The sequence below is a fragment of the Oncorhynchus clarkii genome, chromosome 20, assembly GCF_045791955.1.
Source record: "Oncorhynchus clarkii lewisi isolate Uvic-CL-2024 chromosome 20, UVic_Ocla_1.0, whole genome shotgun sequence".
NCBI classification, from domain to species: Eukaryota; Metazoa; Chordata; class Actinopteri; order Salmoniformes; family Salmonidae; genus Oncorhynchus; species Oncorhynchus clarkii.
Window position 1 is genome coordinate 43,854,921 of NC_092166.1, and position 15,719 is coordinate 43,870,639.

A 15,719-nucleotide genomic window follows, 5' to 3' on the forward strand; every position below is an offset into this window, starting at 1 on the left:
GTATTTTGAAGTTTGGATGACAAACATGCCCAAAGTAAACTGCCTGTTACTCAGGCCCAGAAGCTAGGATATGTAAATGCATGGTAGTATTTGATAGAACAGTTTCCAAAACTGTTAAAATAATGTCTGCGGGGGGGGGGGGGGGGGGGGAGCTAGCATGTTGGAGTTTACGGCTGTGCGTGAGAGGCTCCTGCAACTTTTCTGCGAAATAATCTAATTTAACCTACTTTATGGCACTTTTTACAACAAACGTTTCTAGATTGTAACTTTTTATATGAAAATGCCGAGTAATAAGCGACCAAAGGACAATAAACCAACAGCGGAGGCCTACTCCCCACTAAACAACGAGACAGACATGGCGGGAGGCACATGCAACAACACAGAACTTACCCGGGCTTTGGGGGAGCTACGTGTTGCTATAGCTGAGGATCTTAAGGCCACTATTGCTGAACTGGACACCAAAATCGAGAGCATCATTCGAACGGTCGCTTCGCATGGCCAGAGTATTGTGGACCTTGAGAAAGCTTCTGAATTCAACGCTGGTAGGATCGACGAGTTAGAGAAGCTATGCACGTCATTGCAGGATACTGTGCAGAGGCTTTCTGTGAAAGTGGTGGACCTCGAGGGCCGATCCAGACGTAATAACCTTCGCATTGTTGGTCTGGCAGAGGGGGTAGAGGCGGGCTCTCGCCCCACCGACTTCTTCGCCAAGCTATTGAAGGATGCAATGGGATCGGATGTTTTGGATTAGGATCCCCAGCTGGACCGCGCACATCGCTCCCTTGTCCCAGTGCCTGGACCGGGCAAACGTCCTCGCCCAGTAATCATCTGTTGTCACAGTTTCAAGACCAAGGATCTTATCCTGCGTGAAGCTCGAATGAGGGGCAACCTGTCACATAAAGGGCATCCATTCCGTGTATATGAGGATTATGCGCCCGATGTGGCAAAGCATCGCGCCGACTACAGAGATGTCATGACCAAACTCTACAAACTCCATCGTCGCCCAGCCTTACTCTTCCCTGCAAGACTAAGAATTACCCTGCCTTCCGGTGAGAAGATTTGGCTCTCCTCGGTTTTGGAAGCAGAGAAGTTTATCCGGGGATATACACCAATCCCCCGTACAGGTTAGAGTGCCTTGTTATTGCGTGTTAGGGTCTGCTCATGGACTCGAATCCATACTATACCATATTGGGTGAAAACGTATTAAACGGGCTCAACAAGGGCTACCGAACATGTAAGACGCTGAGCAGACCAATGGATGGCGGTCAGAGCTCTCAATTAACGTTACATTCACTTTCATCCCGGCTGTGCTCAGAGCGATGCATATTTTTTACTTCCAGGTTTGATCACTGACACCTTCGGACGGATATACTTATATTCCCCCACTTTTGTTTTGTTTCGTTATTTATTTTACAATCCTTACATTATTCTTACTACCATACCATTTATTTATTGCTTGCAGGGGACTGGGGGTGATGGTTGGGAGGGGGCAGACACCTGGCTAGCAGGTTGATGTTTTGTGCTGTTCTGCCTTTGTCTGGCCGTGGGCCTCTCTCCCGACTAGAGTCCCACCAGCCCTCTGTAGTGCTTATGTCTGTGTAGGTGTGCGTACATATAATTACTATTTGTACTTTATTACCATTTTCTCTTAGCATTTTAGTATTATGTATGTGTATATTTTAAATCAGTGTAGATTGTTATTCTGGGGTATGAATGTTTGTATGTGTATATGTGCATATGGATGTATATACATATTCTTTAAATATATATTTTTATATATGATTTTTTTGTGTGGGTATGTATATGTATGTATATATGTGTGTGTGTGTGTGTATGTATATATGTATATATACACACGTATGTGTATCTATATATGTATGTGTGTGTATATATGTATGTATGTATGTATGTGTGTGTATATATGTATGTATGTATGTATATGTGTATGTATGTATATGTGTATGTATGTATATGTGTATATATGTGTATATATGTATATATGTGTATATATGTATATGTGTATATGTGTATATGTGTATATATATGTATATGTGTATATATGTATGTATATGTGTATATATGTATATATGTATATGTGTATATATGTGTATATATGTATATGTGTATATATGTATGTGTATATATGTATATGTGTATATATGTATATGTGTATATATGTATATGTGTATATATGTATATATATATATATAATGTATATATTTTTATTTAAACATGTTTTTTTTTTATGGGGGGAACGTTTAATTTAACAAATCCTTGTTCCGATCTCCTGACCCACAGTATGTAAAGGTACGGCTGACTATGTCGTTTGCGGATGGTTTATTTTTTGACCGGCAGTGCTTAGCAATATAATCTTGAGGCTATATCTTGCTTATCTCTGGGATTGAACCAGGATGACGCTTAAATGCGCAATATGTTTAAGTTGCAACTTATTCTGTTTAGGTTTATTAGATGTTAACTGAACACTTAACTCGCGGGAGCCTCCTCAGTTCATATGTTAGTAGAAGTTCTAGAATAGTGAGAGGTGAACGTATAGTTGGGATTTTATTTTTGTTTTATCTCTTGTTCGAGGTCGCGCCGTGCTTTTTTGGCATCGGCCAGACAATGTGTTTATTATTTTTATTTATCCTTTTTTTCTCTCTCCTGTTTGTACATGCCTGTTAAATGTGGGTTGATGGGGGGGGGGGTAAGTGTTGGGGAAATTAGGGGAACAGGGTGGGAAGTAAAGGTGCCTTGCAGGGGGGAGGGGTGGGTTGGATACTGGTACTCGGGTGTAGGTGCTACATTAGCTGATCGTGATGGTTTGGTGCGCTTTCTTACCTTTTTATCAAGTTACATGGTATGCAGGCCACCATAGGAACTACAAGCGAGAGGAGGGCGGGGCTTACATTCACTTCCTGGAATGTCAAGGGTTTAAACAAACCAATTAAGAGGGGCAAGGTCCTAGCCCACTTGAAAGCACTCTGTCTGATATTATATTTTTGCAAGAAACCCATCTGAAGAATAACTCTCATAACAGACTTAAGTGTAGGTGGGTGGGGCAAGTGTATCACTCTAACTTCTCTGCCAAAACGAGAGGCACAGCGATTCTGGTACGGAAAGGAATTCCCTTTCTACATAAAACCACTATTGCGGATAAAGAGGGTCGGTATGTGATCGCAATAGGAGAAATCCACTCTACCTCAGTAACTCTACTAAATTTCTATGGGCCAAACATTGACAACCCCTCTTTTTTCAAAAGAGTCCTTGCCCTGATTCCAGATATCTCCCATACTAACCTGGTCATTGGAGGGGACCTTAACTGTGTGCTAGACCAATATTTGGATAGATCCTCTACCCGGCGGACCCCTACCTCCTATTCAAGTGAATTCTTGAATACCTACATAAAAAATTCTAACTTATTTGATATATGGAGGATCGCTAACCCTACGGGTAGGGAATACTCCTTTTACTCTCATGTTCACAAGGTTTACACTCGAATTGACTACTTTTTGTTGGATGCTAGACTACTCCCCTATACCTGTAATGTGAGGTATCATGATATTATAATCTCGGACCACAGTCCACTCACCTTCTCCCTGAGATTGGGTGACATTGTACCAAACGAGAGGGTCTGAAGGTTGAATCCTCAGCTCCTCACAGAACAAACATTCTGTGAATATCTTAAAGACCAAATTACACTTTTCTTTGATACCAACGACAACACAGAGACCTCCCCAGCATTATTGTGGGAAACACTGAAGGCTTATCGGAGAGGCTGTATCATCTCCTTTCAGGCTGCCAGAAGTAGGCAAAACAGAGGAAAACTGGAAGAACTGGAGGGACAAATTCACTTACTGGATAGGGAGAATGCTAGCCACCCATCTATGGAGAAACATAAAAAAAATTACCTCTTTAAAATTTGAATATAATCAGATTCTCTCAGCTAAAATTGCTAAATCTTTTCTCTATGCCAAGCAAAAATATTTTGAGTTTGGTGACAAACCACACAAATTACTCGCCAGACAACTTCGAAAAAATGTGAGTGACCGAATGATTCACAGGGTTAAATCTGCATCTGGGGAATTACTCTCTTCCCCCAAAGACATCAATGACAGATTCCGGCAGTTTTATGAGACAATACACATGCAGGGTATTGAATTAAAGCTACACTCGTTGTGAATCTAGCCAACAAGTCAGATTTTTAAAATGCTTTTCGGCGAAAGCATGAGAAGCTATTATCTGATAGCATGCAACACCCCAATATACCTGAAGGGGACGTAAACAAAATAATTAGCGTAGCCGGCGCTACACAAAAACGCAGAAATAAAATATAAAACATTCATTACCTTTGATGATATTCTTTGTTGGCACTCCTATATGTTCCATAAACATCACAATTGGGTCTTTTTCCCGATTAAATCCGTCCATGTATGCCCAAAATATCCATTTGTATAGCCTGTCTGGTTCAGGAAAAAAAGCTCTCTTCCAACACGCAACGTCATTTTTTAAAATTATATAAGTTGCCTATATTCTTTGACAATACACTTCAACCTACTTTTGTAACCCAACTTTAGGTATTTGTAAACGTTAATAAGCGATCAAATTGATCACTGGGCGATCTGTATTCAATAGCAGTCCATTTTTCTCTCTTCCAAAATAGATTGCTCTAGGCTGGATGGAATGAAGGATCTATTGGTCATGACTCAAAGGATTTTTGTCAATGAAAATGACGTTTTTGGCGTCATCGTGTGGAAGCTGGCCATATTTAATTTGGTGTCCTTTAAACAATACATGCAAGTGGCGCATGGATATTATATTCAGCTTTCAGTGACCAGTTTCTTGCGCTTTTCGATGAAACACACGCTCTGTTATAGTCACAGCTGTGATTTAACCAGTTTTAGAAACTTCAGAGTGTTTTCTATCCACACATACTAATCATATGCATATACTATATTCCTGGCATGAGTAGCAGGACGCTGAAATGTTGCGCGATTTTTAACAGAATGTTCGAAAAAGTAGGGGGTAAGCTTAAGAGGTTTTAATTATGCAAACATTTTTGGAGGACTGTAATCTTCCTGCCCTGAACCAGGAAGATTCTAACTTCCTGAATAAGGAAATATCTTGATGAAATTCGAGAAACAATTAAATCTCTAAAGAGTGGCAAGACCCCGGGCCCAGATGGATACCCTGGTGAATTCTATAAAACATTCAGCAACATGCTCTCTCCCTATCTGCACAAAATGTTGGTTCAGGCCAATGAGGATGGAGCTCTCCCTTCTACTTTGGACGAAGCGTTCATTACAGTTATACATAAGAAGGGTAAAGATCCAGAAGAGGTAGGGTCATACAGACCAATATCTCTCCTTAATACAGACCAAAAGATTTTAGCAAAAACTCTGGCTAACAGGCTTATTAGCACTTTAATTGGTAAATTGGTCCATTCGGATCAGACTGGCTTTATCCCTAACAGAAACTCATTCTTCAATCTCAGGCGCCTCTTCAATATTATGTATTCTCAGAGGTTACCCAACGTGGACCTTGCCGTCATATCTCTTGACGCCGAAAAGGCCTTTGACCAAGTTGAGTGGCCCTATCTATTCAAGGTCCTACAGAAATGTAATATTGGAGATGAGTTCATAAATTGGATCCAGCTTTTATATAGGAACCCCTGTGCCAGAATACTCACTAACCAATCATTGTCGCCCCGATTTAACCTCAACAGGGGGACAAGGCAGGGTTGTGCGCTGTCGCCTATGCTCTTCGCCCTAATTATCGAACCGCTCGCTCAGACGATTAGATCTCATGCAGCAATACACGGCTATAATACTAAAGATACTCTAAATAAGATCTCCCTATACGCAGATGACATCCTCCTCTATGTAACAGAACCCCAGGCTAGTATCCCAGCTATTCTTGATGTGATCAATTGGTTTGGTACCTTCTCGGGATACAGAATAAATTGGAACAAGAGTGAATTAATGCCCATACGGTCGCAAAATGCCTCCTGGCTAGAACATCTCCCATTTAAGTTATCTTCAGAAAAATGTACCTACCTAGGAATTGTAGTTACCAAACAATACTCCTTACTATTTAAAGAGAATTTCCCCTCTCTGATACAAAAACTCAAAGCAAACATACTATTTTGGAGAACTCTCCCAATTTCTCTCCTCGGAAGAATTAATGCCATTAAAATGGTCTTCCTCCCACAACTGCTCTACCTATATCAGAACATACCAGTATTCATACACAACTGGACTCAATTATCAATCCTTTCATCTGGGATTATAAAACACACAGGATAGGTAAAAAACACCTCTGTAAATCCAAGATGGAAGGAGGATCGTCTCTCCCAAATTTTATATTTTATTACTGGGCCGCTAACCTCCGCATTGTTACGTTTCTGCTGGATGACGTACTTCCGGCATCCAGCTGGCTTAGTATGGAGCGTGAGGAGTGTCACCCCTTCTCTATTGGCGCTGTGATTTTGTCGCCTGTCAATCTGGAGATGTCACTTTATTGTAACAATCCTATTATACATAGCACAGTCCAAATCTGGAAGCAAATTAAAGTCCACTTTGAGCTTAGACCAATGTCATTCATGCTCCCTGTCGCCAGGAATCCCTCCTTTGCCCCTAACCTTGATAACACCTTTGAGCGATGGGGAGAGTTGGGGATAAGTACCATAGGGGATTTATACATAGAAGGGACCTTTGCTTCCTTTGAGTTGCTGAGGGAAACTTATAACCTTCCCAGAAGTAATTTTTTCAGATACTTACAAATTAGACTACGTTAGGAAACACCTCCCAACATTTGGGAATGCCAAACCTTCCATGTTTGACGGATGCATAAAAATATGCCCCACCTCCGATAAACTGATATTGCGTCTATATGATGCTTTTCAATCTGTTAGCACACCTTTCACTGATGCCATCAAGGCAAAATGGGAGGAAGAACTAGGGACTGACATCTCGGTGGCAGACTGGGAAGAGAGCTTGGAGTATATCCACACATGCTCCATTAATTCCAGACATCGTCTCATACAATTCAAGGTTTTACACAGATTACACTATTCCAAAACTAAACTGCATAGGATATTTCCTGACACATCCCCTACATGTGATAAATGTCAGGCTACGCAGGGTACACTACTCCACTGCTTTGCCCTATGCTCTAGCTTGCATGGTTATTGGAGTGGAATTTTTGGGATCCTCTCTGAAGTTTTGGAGACTTCAATAGATCCAGACCCGCTTCTGATAATCCTGGGAGTATCTGAGTCCCTAAACGGATTAACCAACCCCCAAAAACAACTAATCTCGTACGGTCTCATCTCGGCAAAAAAACTAATCTTGTTGTTTTGGAAGAGGGGGGAAGCGCCCTCTACCAAATTATGGCTCAGTGAATTGGCAAACACTGTACACTTAGAAAGAATTAGATATATTCTGAACAATAAATTATCAACATTTGATCAAATCTGGCAGCCTTTCCTCTCCTACTTGGACGAGTCGGCGCTGTGAATTTGTACTTATTAACGCACTCTCAATTGTAATATTTTAATCTACCTTTGGGCAGCATGTGCTGGCCCTGGGGGGGGTTGGGGGAATAAGGGGATAGGGGGGACATCTTCCCTCTTTCTTTCTACGTGTCCTTGTTTTGTATGTCGTGTTTTGTATTATTTGTTCTGCACCCAGAACTCTGGGTCTTGTTGTTCCTGTATGCTCTTTTATGTTTAGATAAGAATTGTATACCTGTCTTGTATACCTATACACCATTCTTGTGTGTGTTTAATAAAAAATATTTTAAACAGAGATATCCATACCATAAAAATAAAAAATAAAAAAATAAAAAAAGAATGTCTGCGTATAACAGAACTGATATGGCAGGTGAAAACCTGAGGAAAATCCATCCCGGAAGTGGGATATTTTTGATGTGGGTACTTTTCTATTGAATGCCTATACAGTATGTATTTGGATAGGACCCACATTGCAGTTCCTATGGCTTCCACTAGATGTCAACAGTCTTTAGACATTGTTTCAGGCTTGTATTCTGAAAAACAAGGAAGAATGAGAACATTCTTCCACTGGACTCTAAATCAACCAGAGCTGTTTTGAGTGCGTGACCGATTGCATGCCGTTCATTTTACATGTAGATATGGTTAAAGTGACTATACCTATATGATGAACAGAAAGTAGCAGAAGCGTAAGAGGGGTTGGCGGGTGGTGGGTTGCGGGACACAATGCAGATGGCCCAGTTAGCCAAAGTGCGGGAGCAGTGGCTGGTCGGGCCAATTGAGGTAGTATGTACATTAATGTATAATTAAAGTTACTATGCATATATGATAAACAGAGAGTAGCAGCAGTGTAAAAGTGGTGTTGGGGGGGGGGGGGGGGGGGGGGGGGGGTTACACAATACAAACAACAGGAGTCTTATGGCCTGGGGGTAAAAACTGTTGAGAAGCCTTTTTGTCCTAGACTTGGCACTCCAGTACCGCTGGAGTGCCAAGTCATGCGGTAGTAGAGAGAACAGTCTATGACTGGGATGACTGGGGTCTTTGACAATTTTTAGGGCCTTCCTCTGAACCCACCTGGTGTAGAGGTCCTGTATGGCAGGCAGATTAGCCCCAGTGATGTGCTGGGCCGTGCGCACTACCTTCTGCAGTGCCTTGCGGTCGGAGGCCGAGCTATTGCTCTACCAGGCAGTGATGTACCAGTCAACCAGTCATGCCCTCGATGTTGCAGCTGTAGAACCTTGAGGATCTCAGGACAAATGCCAAATCCTTTTAGTTTCCTGAGGGGGAATAGGCTTTGTCGTGCCCTCTTCACGACTGTCTTGGTGTGTTTGGACCATTCTAGTTTGTTGGTGATGTGGACACCAAAGAACTTGAAGCTATCAACCTGCTCAAGGCTGAAATCGCTACCAAAGGTGCTTCAACAAAGTAGAGTAAAAGGGTTGATGGATAGAGAGAAAGACTGCGAGAGAGAGAAAGACTGCGAGAGAGAGAGAAAGACTGCGAGAGAGAGAGAGAGAAAGACTGCGAGAGAGAGAGAGAGAAAGAAAGACTGCGAGAGAGAGAGAGAGAAAGACTGCGAGAGAGTGTTTGCGAGTTCACTGATTTAAAGCAACAATATTCGAGTGATGGGCTGTTTTAAAACGCTTACCATGATGAGATACGTAGGTCTAAGTACATTGTGAACTGCGCTCCATATTGAGATGGGCTGTCTGTCCCCACCTTGAGCGTCAATTCATCATGCAGAGGCCGTAGAGAAGCCATATTTAGACGTTGCATATAATTTATCAGTTCCATTTCACGCCATGCTGTTCATGTAAAGGTATTATAATTGACCAGTTTCCTCACAGCTTTTTATCCCGGGAAAAGGGAATTGTTTTGGATGGTAAATCTCAGTAGGCAGGGTTCCCTCCATTCAACTGTAGGCTGTAACCCCCCCAAAGAAAAAACATGATAGAAATGTTCCATTTGAATAATACCTGCTCGCAGTCTCTCATTTTCTTGACGACACGTCTCCAGTTCTTGCTGAAGTAGCACATAGTTTGCACACCCTGCAAGAAAATCAATAGACAGATTGATAATTGTGACTACTTGGCCAGTGGTTACAAAGTGCATTGATGGCTTTTTGGGAATAAACTTAGTCTTCCCATCTGTGGCGTAAGGCCGGTAGAGTGACCCTGAGGGACCAGTACCAACAACAGTGTTTCACATGGGTTCCGTCTAAAAAAAAAAGTGCATGGAAAGTGAATATGGAAGGTGCGTCCCAATTACTAAATGTAAACAACTGGAGACACCGTGTCATTTTTGGAGACATGTTATTGACATGGCAGCATTGCTATTGTACAAGAATGCTAAAATATTTGTATCTGGAATTTGTCTTTCAGCATCAGTAGGACACACCTGACTCTCCGCCACCAGTCATATAAAAGAGAACTGTCTAATGCCTCCCATCAAAAAGAGCTGGCCCAATCCAGCACAGGTTACACCTGAAGCATGAGGACTTGCAGCGAGTGGTGAACTTCAACTACGCAGAGGATAATGGAATAGTATTGCCAGGACGCCACCCAGGTGGAATGGGAATTAGAATGTTTGTGCTGTTCTAATAACCAATTTCTGTGTTCATGCAAGTGGCTGACTGTACAAATCAACTATCAGTAGATGCAATTTGGCAGTACGCCCAGACCGTGTTGAAAACAAATGAAGTTGTTTTGAGAACTTGAGATTTCTCAGTTAAGGTCTCAGCTTAGAGAGAAGCCTCGTGAGGTGTTGGTCTGTCACATGTTATGAAACAGTATTGGTTGGTCACATGAAACAAAATGGTAATGATTAACTATGCTAAATCATGCAAATATAACTTGTCTTTATATATGGCTACACACAGACAACTGTTGGGACTGCCACAGGAGAGCTCCCGATTGAGATGTGTACAATAAAACTGTGAAGGACCTCAGCGTTACTCTGGACCCCGATCTCTCTTTTGACGAACATATCAAGACTGTTTCAAGGACAGCTTTTTTCCATCTACGTAACATTGCAAAAATCTGAAACTTTGTCCAAAAATGCAGAAAAATGAATCCATGCTTGTGTTACTTCTAGGTTAGACTACTGCAATGCTCTATTTTCCGGCTTCCCGGATAAAGTACTAAATAAACTTCAGTTAGTGCTAAATACGGCTACTAGAATCCTGACTAGAACCAAACAATTTGATCATATTACTCCAGTGCTAGCCTCCCTATACTGGCTTCCTGTTAAGGCAAGGGCTGATTTCAAGGTTTTACTGCTAACCTACAAAGCATTACATGGGCTTGCTCCTACCTCTCTCTGATTTGGTCCTGCCGTACATACCTACGCGTACGCTACGGTCACAAGACCCAGGCCTCCTAATTCTCCCTAGAATTTCTAAGCAAACAGCTGGATGCAGGGCTTTCTCCTACAGAGCTCCATTTTTATGGAATGGTCTGCCTACCCATGTGAGAGACGCAAACTCGGTCTCAACCTTTAAGTCTTTACTGAAGACTCATCTCTTCAGCGGGTCATATGATTGAGTGTAGTCTGGCCCAGGAGTTTGAAGGTGAACGGAAAGGCTCTGGAGCAACGAACCGCCCTTGCCGTCTCTGCCTGGCCGGTTCCCCTCTTTCCACTGGGATTCTCTGACTAACCCTATTACAGGGGCCGAGTCACTGGCTTACTGGTGCTCTTTCATGCCGTCCCTAGGAGGGGTGCGTCACTTGAATGGGTTGAGTCACTGAGGTGATCTTCCTGTCTGGGTTGGCGCACCCCCCTTGGGTTGTGCCGTGGCGGAGATCTTCGTGGGCTATACTCATCATCCTGAGACGAGGCCAAGTTGGTGGTTGAAAATATCCCTCGTGGTGGGGGGGGCTGTGCTTTGGCAAAGTGGGTGGGGTTATATCCTTCCTGTTTGGCCCCGTCCGGGGGTATCATCGGATGGGGCCACAGTGTCTCCTGACCCCTCCTGTCTCAGCCTCCAGTATTTATGCTGCAGTAGTTTGTGTGTCGGGGGGCTAGGGTCAGTTTGTTATATCTGGAGTACTTCTGTCTTATCCGGTGTCCTGTGTGAATTTAAGTATGCTCTCTCTAATTCTCTCTCGGAGGACCTGAGCCCTTGGACCATGCCTCAGGACTACCTGGCATGATGACTCCTTGCTGTCCCCAGTCCACCTGGCCGTGCTGCTGCTCAAGTTTCAACTGTTCTGCCTGCGGCTATGGAATCCTGACCTGTTCACCGGACGTGCTACCTGTCCCAGATCTATTATTTGACCATGCTGGTCATTCATGAACATTTGAACATCTTGGCCATGTTCTGTTATAATCTCCACCTGGCACAGCCAGAAGAGGACTGGCCACCTCTCATAGCCTGATTCCTCTCTAGGTTTCGGCCTTTCTAGAGAGTTTTTCCTAGCCAACGTGCTTCAACACCTGCATTGCTTGCTGTTTGGGGTTTTAGGCTGGGTTTCTGTACAGCACTTTGAGATATCAGCTGATGTACAAAGGGCTATATAAATACATTTGATTTGTAATATGGTGCATTGAGTTGGTTGGAACCCATCCAGCTCGCTGACGAACAGTGACTCATTTAAGATAGACTGAGTGTCCGTGTAAGAACTTTTCCACAACACAGGACAAACACTTGAGGCAAGCTGCTGCCATCCCATGTGACAAAAGCAGCAGTGTGGAGTCTCTACAAGGAATCGATGACAACACTTGGTATATAAACCATTTTATCTGTTTCACTAACTGTGGGGCAAAACAATTAACTTATTTAACCGCTCTTGGGTAGGGGGCAGTATTTTGAAGTTTGGATGACAAACATGCCCAAAGTAAACTGCCTGTTACTCAGGCCCAGAAGCTAGGATATGTAAATGGATGGTAGTATTTGATAGAACAGTTTCCAAAAATGTTAAAATAATGTCTGCGTATAACAGAACTGATATGGCAGGTGAAAACCTGAGGAAAATCCATCCCGGAAGTGGGATATTTTTGATGTGGGTACTTTTCTATTGAATGCCTATACAGTATGTATTTGGATAGGACCCAAATTGCAGTTCCTATGGCTTCCACTAGATGTCAACAGTCTTTAGACATTGTTTCAGGCTTGTATTCTGAAAAACAAGGAAGAATGAGAACATTCTTCCACTGGACTCTAAATCAACCAGAGCTGTTTTGAGCGCGTGACCGATTGCACCCCGTTCGTTTTTCTTTTGTTTTGAGAACCCTGAGGCACGGTGTCTCCAGAAACTTTCACTTTTTGGTGTTCTATGATATCCACTTTACAAGTATATATTCTTTTTTTTCTTCTTTTTTTCAAGTCTGCCCTCTCCTCGTTTTATTCCCTTCATCTGCACTGGATAAAAACAATATGGTGAAGGATCATAATTAGGCTGGTTTTCAACTGGTCAGTTCCTTCAGATCAGTACTGATGAAGGAGAGGTGAAGAGACAACAACTGACAGAGCCTTGCATGAAAAGGTCACACACACACACCAAAAAAGGTTTTGATGGCTTTTAAATATAACAATCAAAAACTATTTTTTCCCCCACTTACTTGCTGTGCTGTTTTGTTGTTCAGTCGTTTTATTCTCAACCAGGATTTCTATGGACCGCCACTTGGGTCTTTGCATGTCAAAAAAGTTACGTCAAATAACACTATTTGACGTGTCAAAATAAGCTTGTTGACCAATCAGGACCTGAATATGACTGCATGTCACAATTGAATGCGTTCATACATTTTTCATGTAGTTATTACACAATCACTCGTATTTTATGTCACAACGACTCATGATGCTGGTAAAGTTGGCTCGCGTACCTACAGTGCTGGTCAAAAAAAGCTAGCTAGCTCATGAATGCAAAAAATGTTCTTGCCCAAAAACAACAATCTGTTTCAGTAGCTAGCTAGTTAACTATATGGCTAGGTGTCAGCTAAAATAACCCTAATTTGTTAAGACAGTTCTTATTTGATTAATGGTGGTCGGACCCATCTATGTGACGCTAGCCACAATAAGGATTAGCCAGCCACAGTAGTGGAACTTTGAGGTTAACCTTCAAATTAAATTAAAATGTCATTGACAGTGATGCAAATGAATACAAATAGTAGAATTATGCCATAACTTGGTAGATCATGCTAAACAAGATTGGAATGTTATATAAAATCAACAAAATACAATAATTTGATATGTCAAATCTGTTAATCACACAGAATGTATTAGACTTAGAATTGCATACTTATTTCACTGTACAGACTTACCTATGGATTGTGGATCAATGCCATGGGGTATCAGTCTACTCAGTGACACCCAGAGAACAGTAGCTCTTATTGCTGGACTTTGAAACAAACTTAATTGAAACACATTTGTCAACCTATGTGTATTGAACACTATTCCTGAGAAAAAAACAATATGAAAAAAAAAACAAGAATGTTTGAGTCTGATAACTGAGGACGTTGGGGAAAAAAATATATATTGGGTATTGAGCAGACTTACTCCATTTCATTGATCCCCAGTCCATATGTAAAGCTGTACAGTGCAATATGAATGTCTATACACACACAATAGGCTGACAGGGGAGGTGAATTCACACAGTCACAGTCCCGTGATAAGAGCTACAAATGCCAAAATGTGCGTAAATTCTTCACAGTTGTGTTGTGAGTGTCACAGTAGACTGATACCCCATTTCATTGCGTCACATTCCAACCTTGTTAAACATTATCGAGTTTAAATATAGAATGATTCCACCAATTCTAACCTTATGCATCACTTTCAAAGAGGCACTTTAATTTTGAAGGCAAACCGCAAATCCTATTGTGCCTAATCCTTATTGTGGCTAGCGTTACAACACACAGCCTGGTCAGGTCTAGCCTCACTAGCCAGATGAAGCTAGCTGGCTGCTTATAACTTTATAAAGGGCAACAGGGTTAAGTAGCTGGCTAGCTATTTATTTTCATGAACTGAAGTTCAATTTCAATAGGCGAACAACAATACTTACAAGGATTCCTAAATCAGTGCTAAGAAAAGTGAAAATGACTGCAGTTTTTACTGGTCATTGTTTTCAGGCTGGTTGTATTGGTGCTACCAAGCTAAAGCTAGCTAGCTACCCCAGAAGTTACAGTCTAGCAAATAATGCTTTATTACCAAAGTGCTATTGTAAACACATCGTTCGTGGCTGGTGTTTGCATACTGTTTTTGTACAGCTTTGACAGTGGTACTGATAGTGGTGGCGCTTGGCTTGCATGTGCAAATTCAGAAAACACAACTTTCTATAATAGAACTGTGTTATTTGACGTGCATCTTTTTTGACACGCAAAGACCTAAACAGCGTTCCATAGTATGCTGTAAAGCTAATAGTAGTGACGCAATTACTGTGCACCTCCGGTAGGGCAACATCTGAACAATAGCGCACATGGTAAGGTTAGTGTGTACTGGTGCCCGATCAATCGCGAAAACCATCATCACCCAATACGGAGAACGGTTGATTGTCATGGGAAATGAATTCCATTATCTTGGCTTTAATGGATTTTGCCTTTGAGTTGTCTCGCGGAAATTCTTACTCTTTCAAATGACTGCTCGACTTGACTGCTCGATCCACACAGCAGACATTGTGGGCTAAGTTAGGAATGGTGTGTTGCACGTGTAGCGCAAAATTTTAAAGTGGCGTCATTAGGGCATGTACCTACGTTATATAGGTATGCATGTCGGGGGTTAAACTAGACATCGGGCCAATACCGATGTTGGCATTTTTAGCGAATAATCGTCAGATTCCGATATATCGTACATCCCTACTCCAAAAACCCATAAAAGGCTACTCCTTGATGTTATCCTCACAAATAATCCTGACAGGTATGAGTCTGCTGTTTTCTGTAATGACCAATGTTTTACAGCCAGTGATCGTAATCGCTGCTCAGTGAAACGACCTGTCCTGACTTGTCATAGACGCTTGCTAAAAAACTAATAAGCAAGCCTTCCTTCATGACCTCTGGCCTCTGTAAATTGGTATAGAATCAGCTTGATCCCCTCTGTCGAAGATGCCTGGACCTTCTTTTTTTGTATTTTCAGTGGCATTGTTAAACATGCCCACATAAAAGAAAATTAGAATGAAAAAAACTGGTTCAACCATGATCTGGCAGTTACTCTACCTCAAGAATTCCATTTGGCGTAAGGCTCGGCAAACACATACTCAGACTGACTGGCTCTCGTTCAGGCAAA

At 42.0% G+C, this 15,719-nt stretch overlaps 1 protein-coding gene across 1 annotated transcript in view; it reads right to left on the minus strand.

The window, feature by feature from the left end:
• Positions 1-15,719, minus strand: part of LOC139376388 (uncharacterized) — a 46,412-nt gene that overhangs the window by 4,425 nt on the left and 26,268 nt on the right. The window contains exon 6 of the mRNA XM_071118929.1: positions 9,484-9,555. Within this exon, the coding sequence (XP_070975030.1) occupies positions 9,484-9,555 (72 nt within the window). The remainder of the gene's footprint in view (positions 1-9,483; positions 9,556-15,719) is intronic.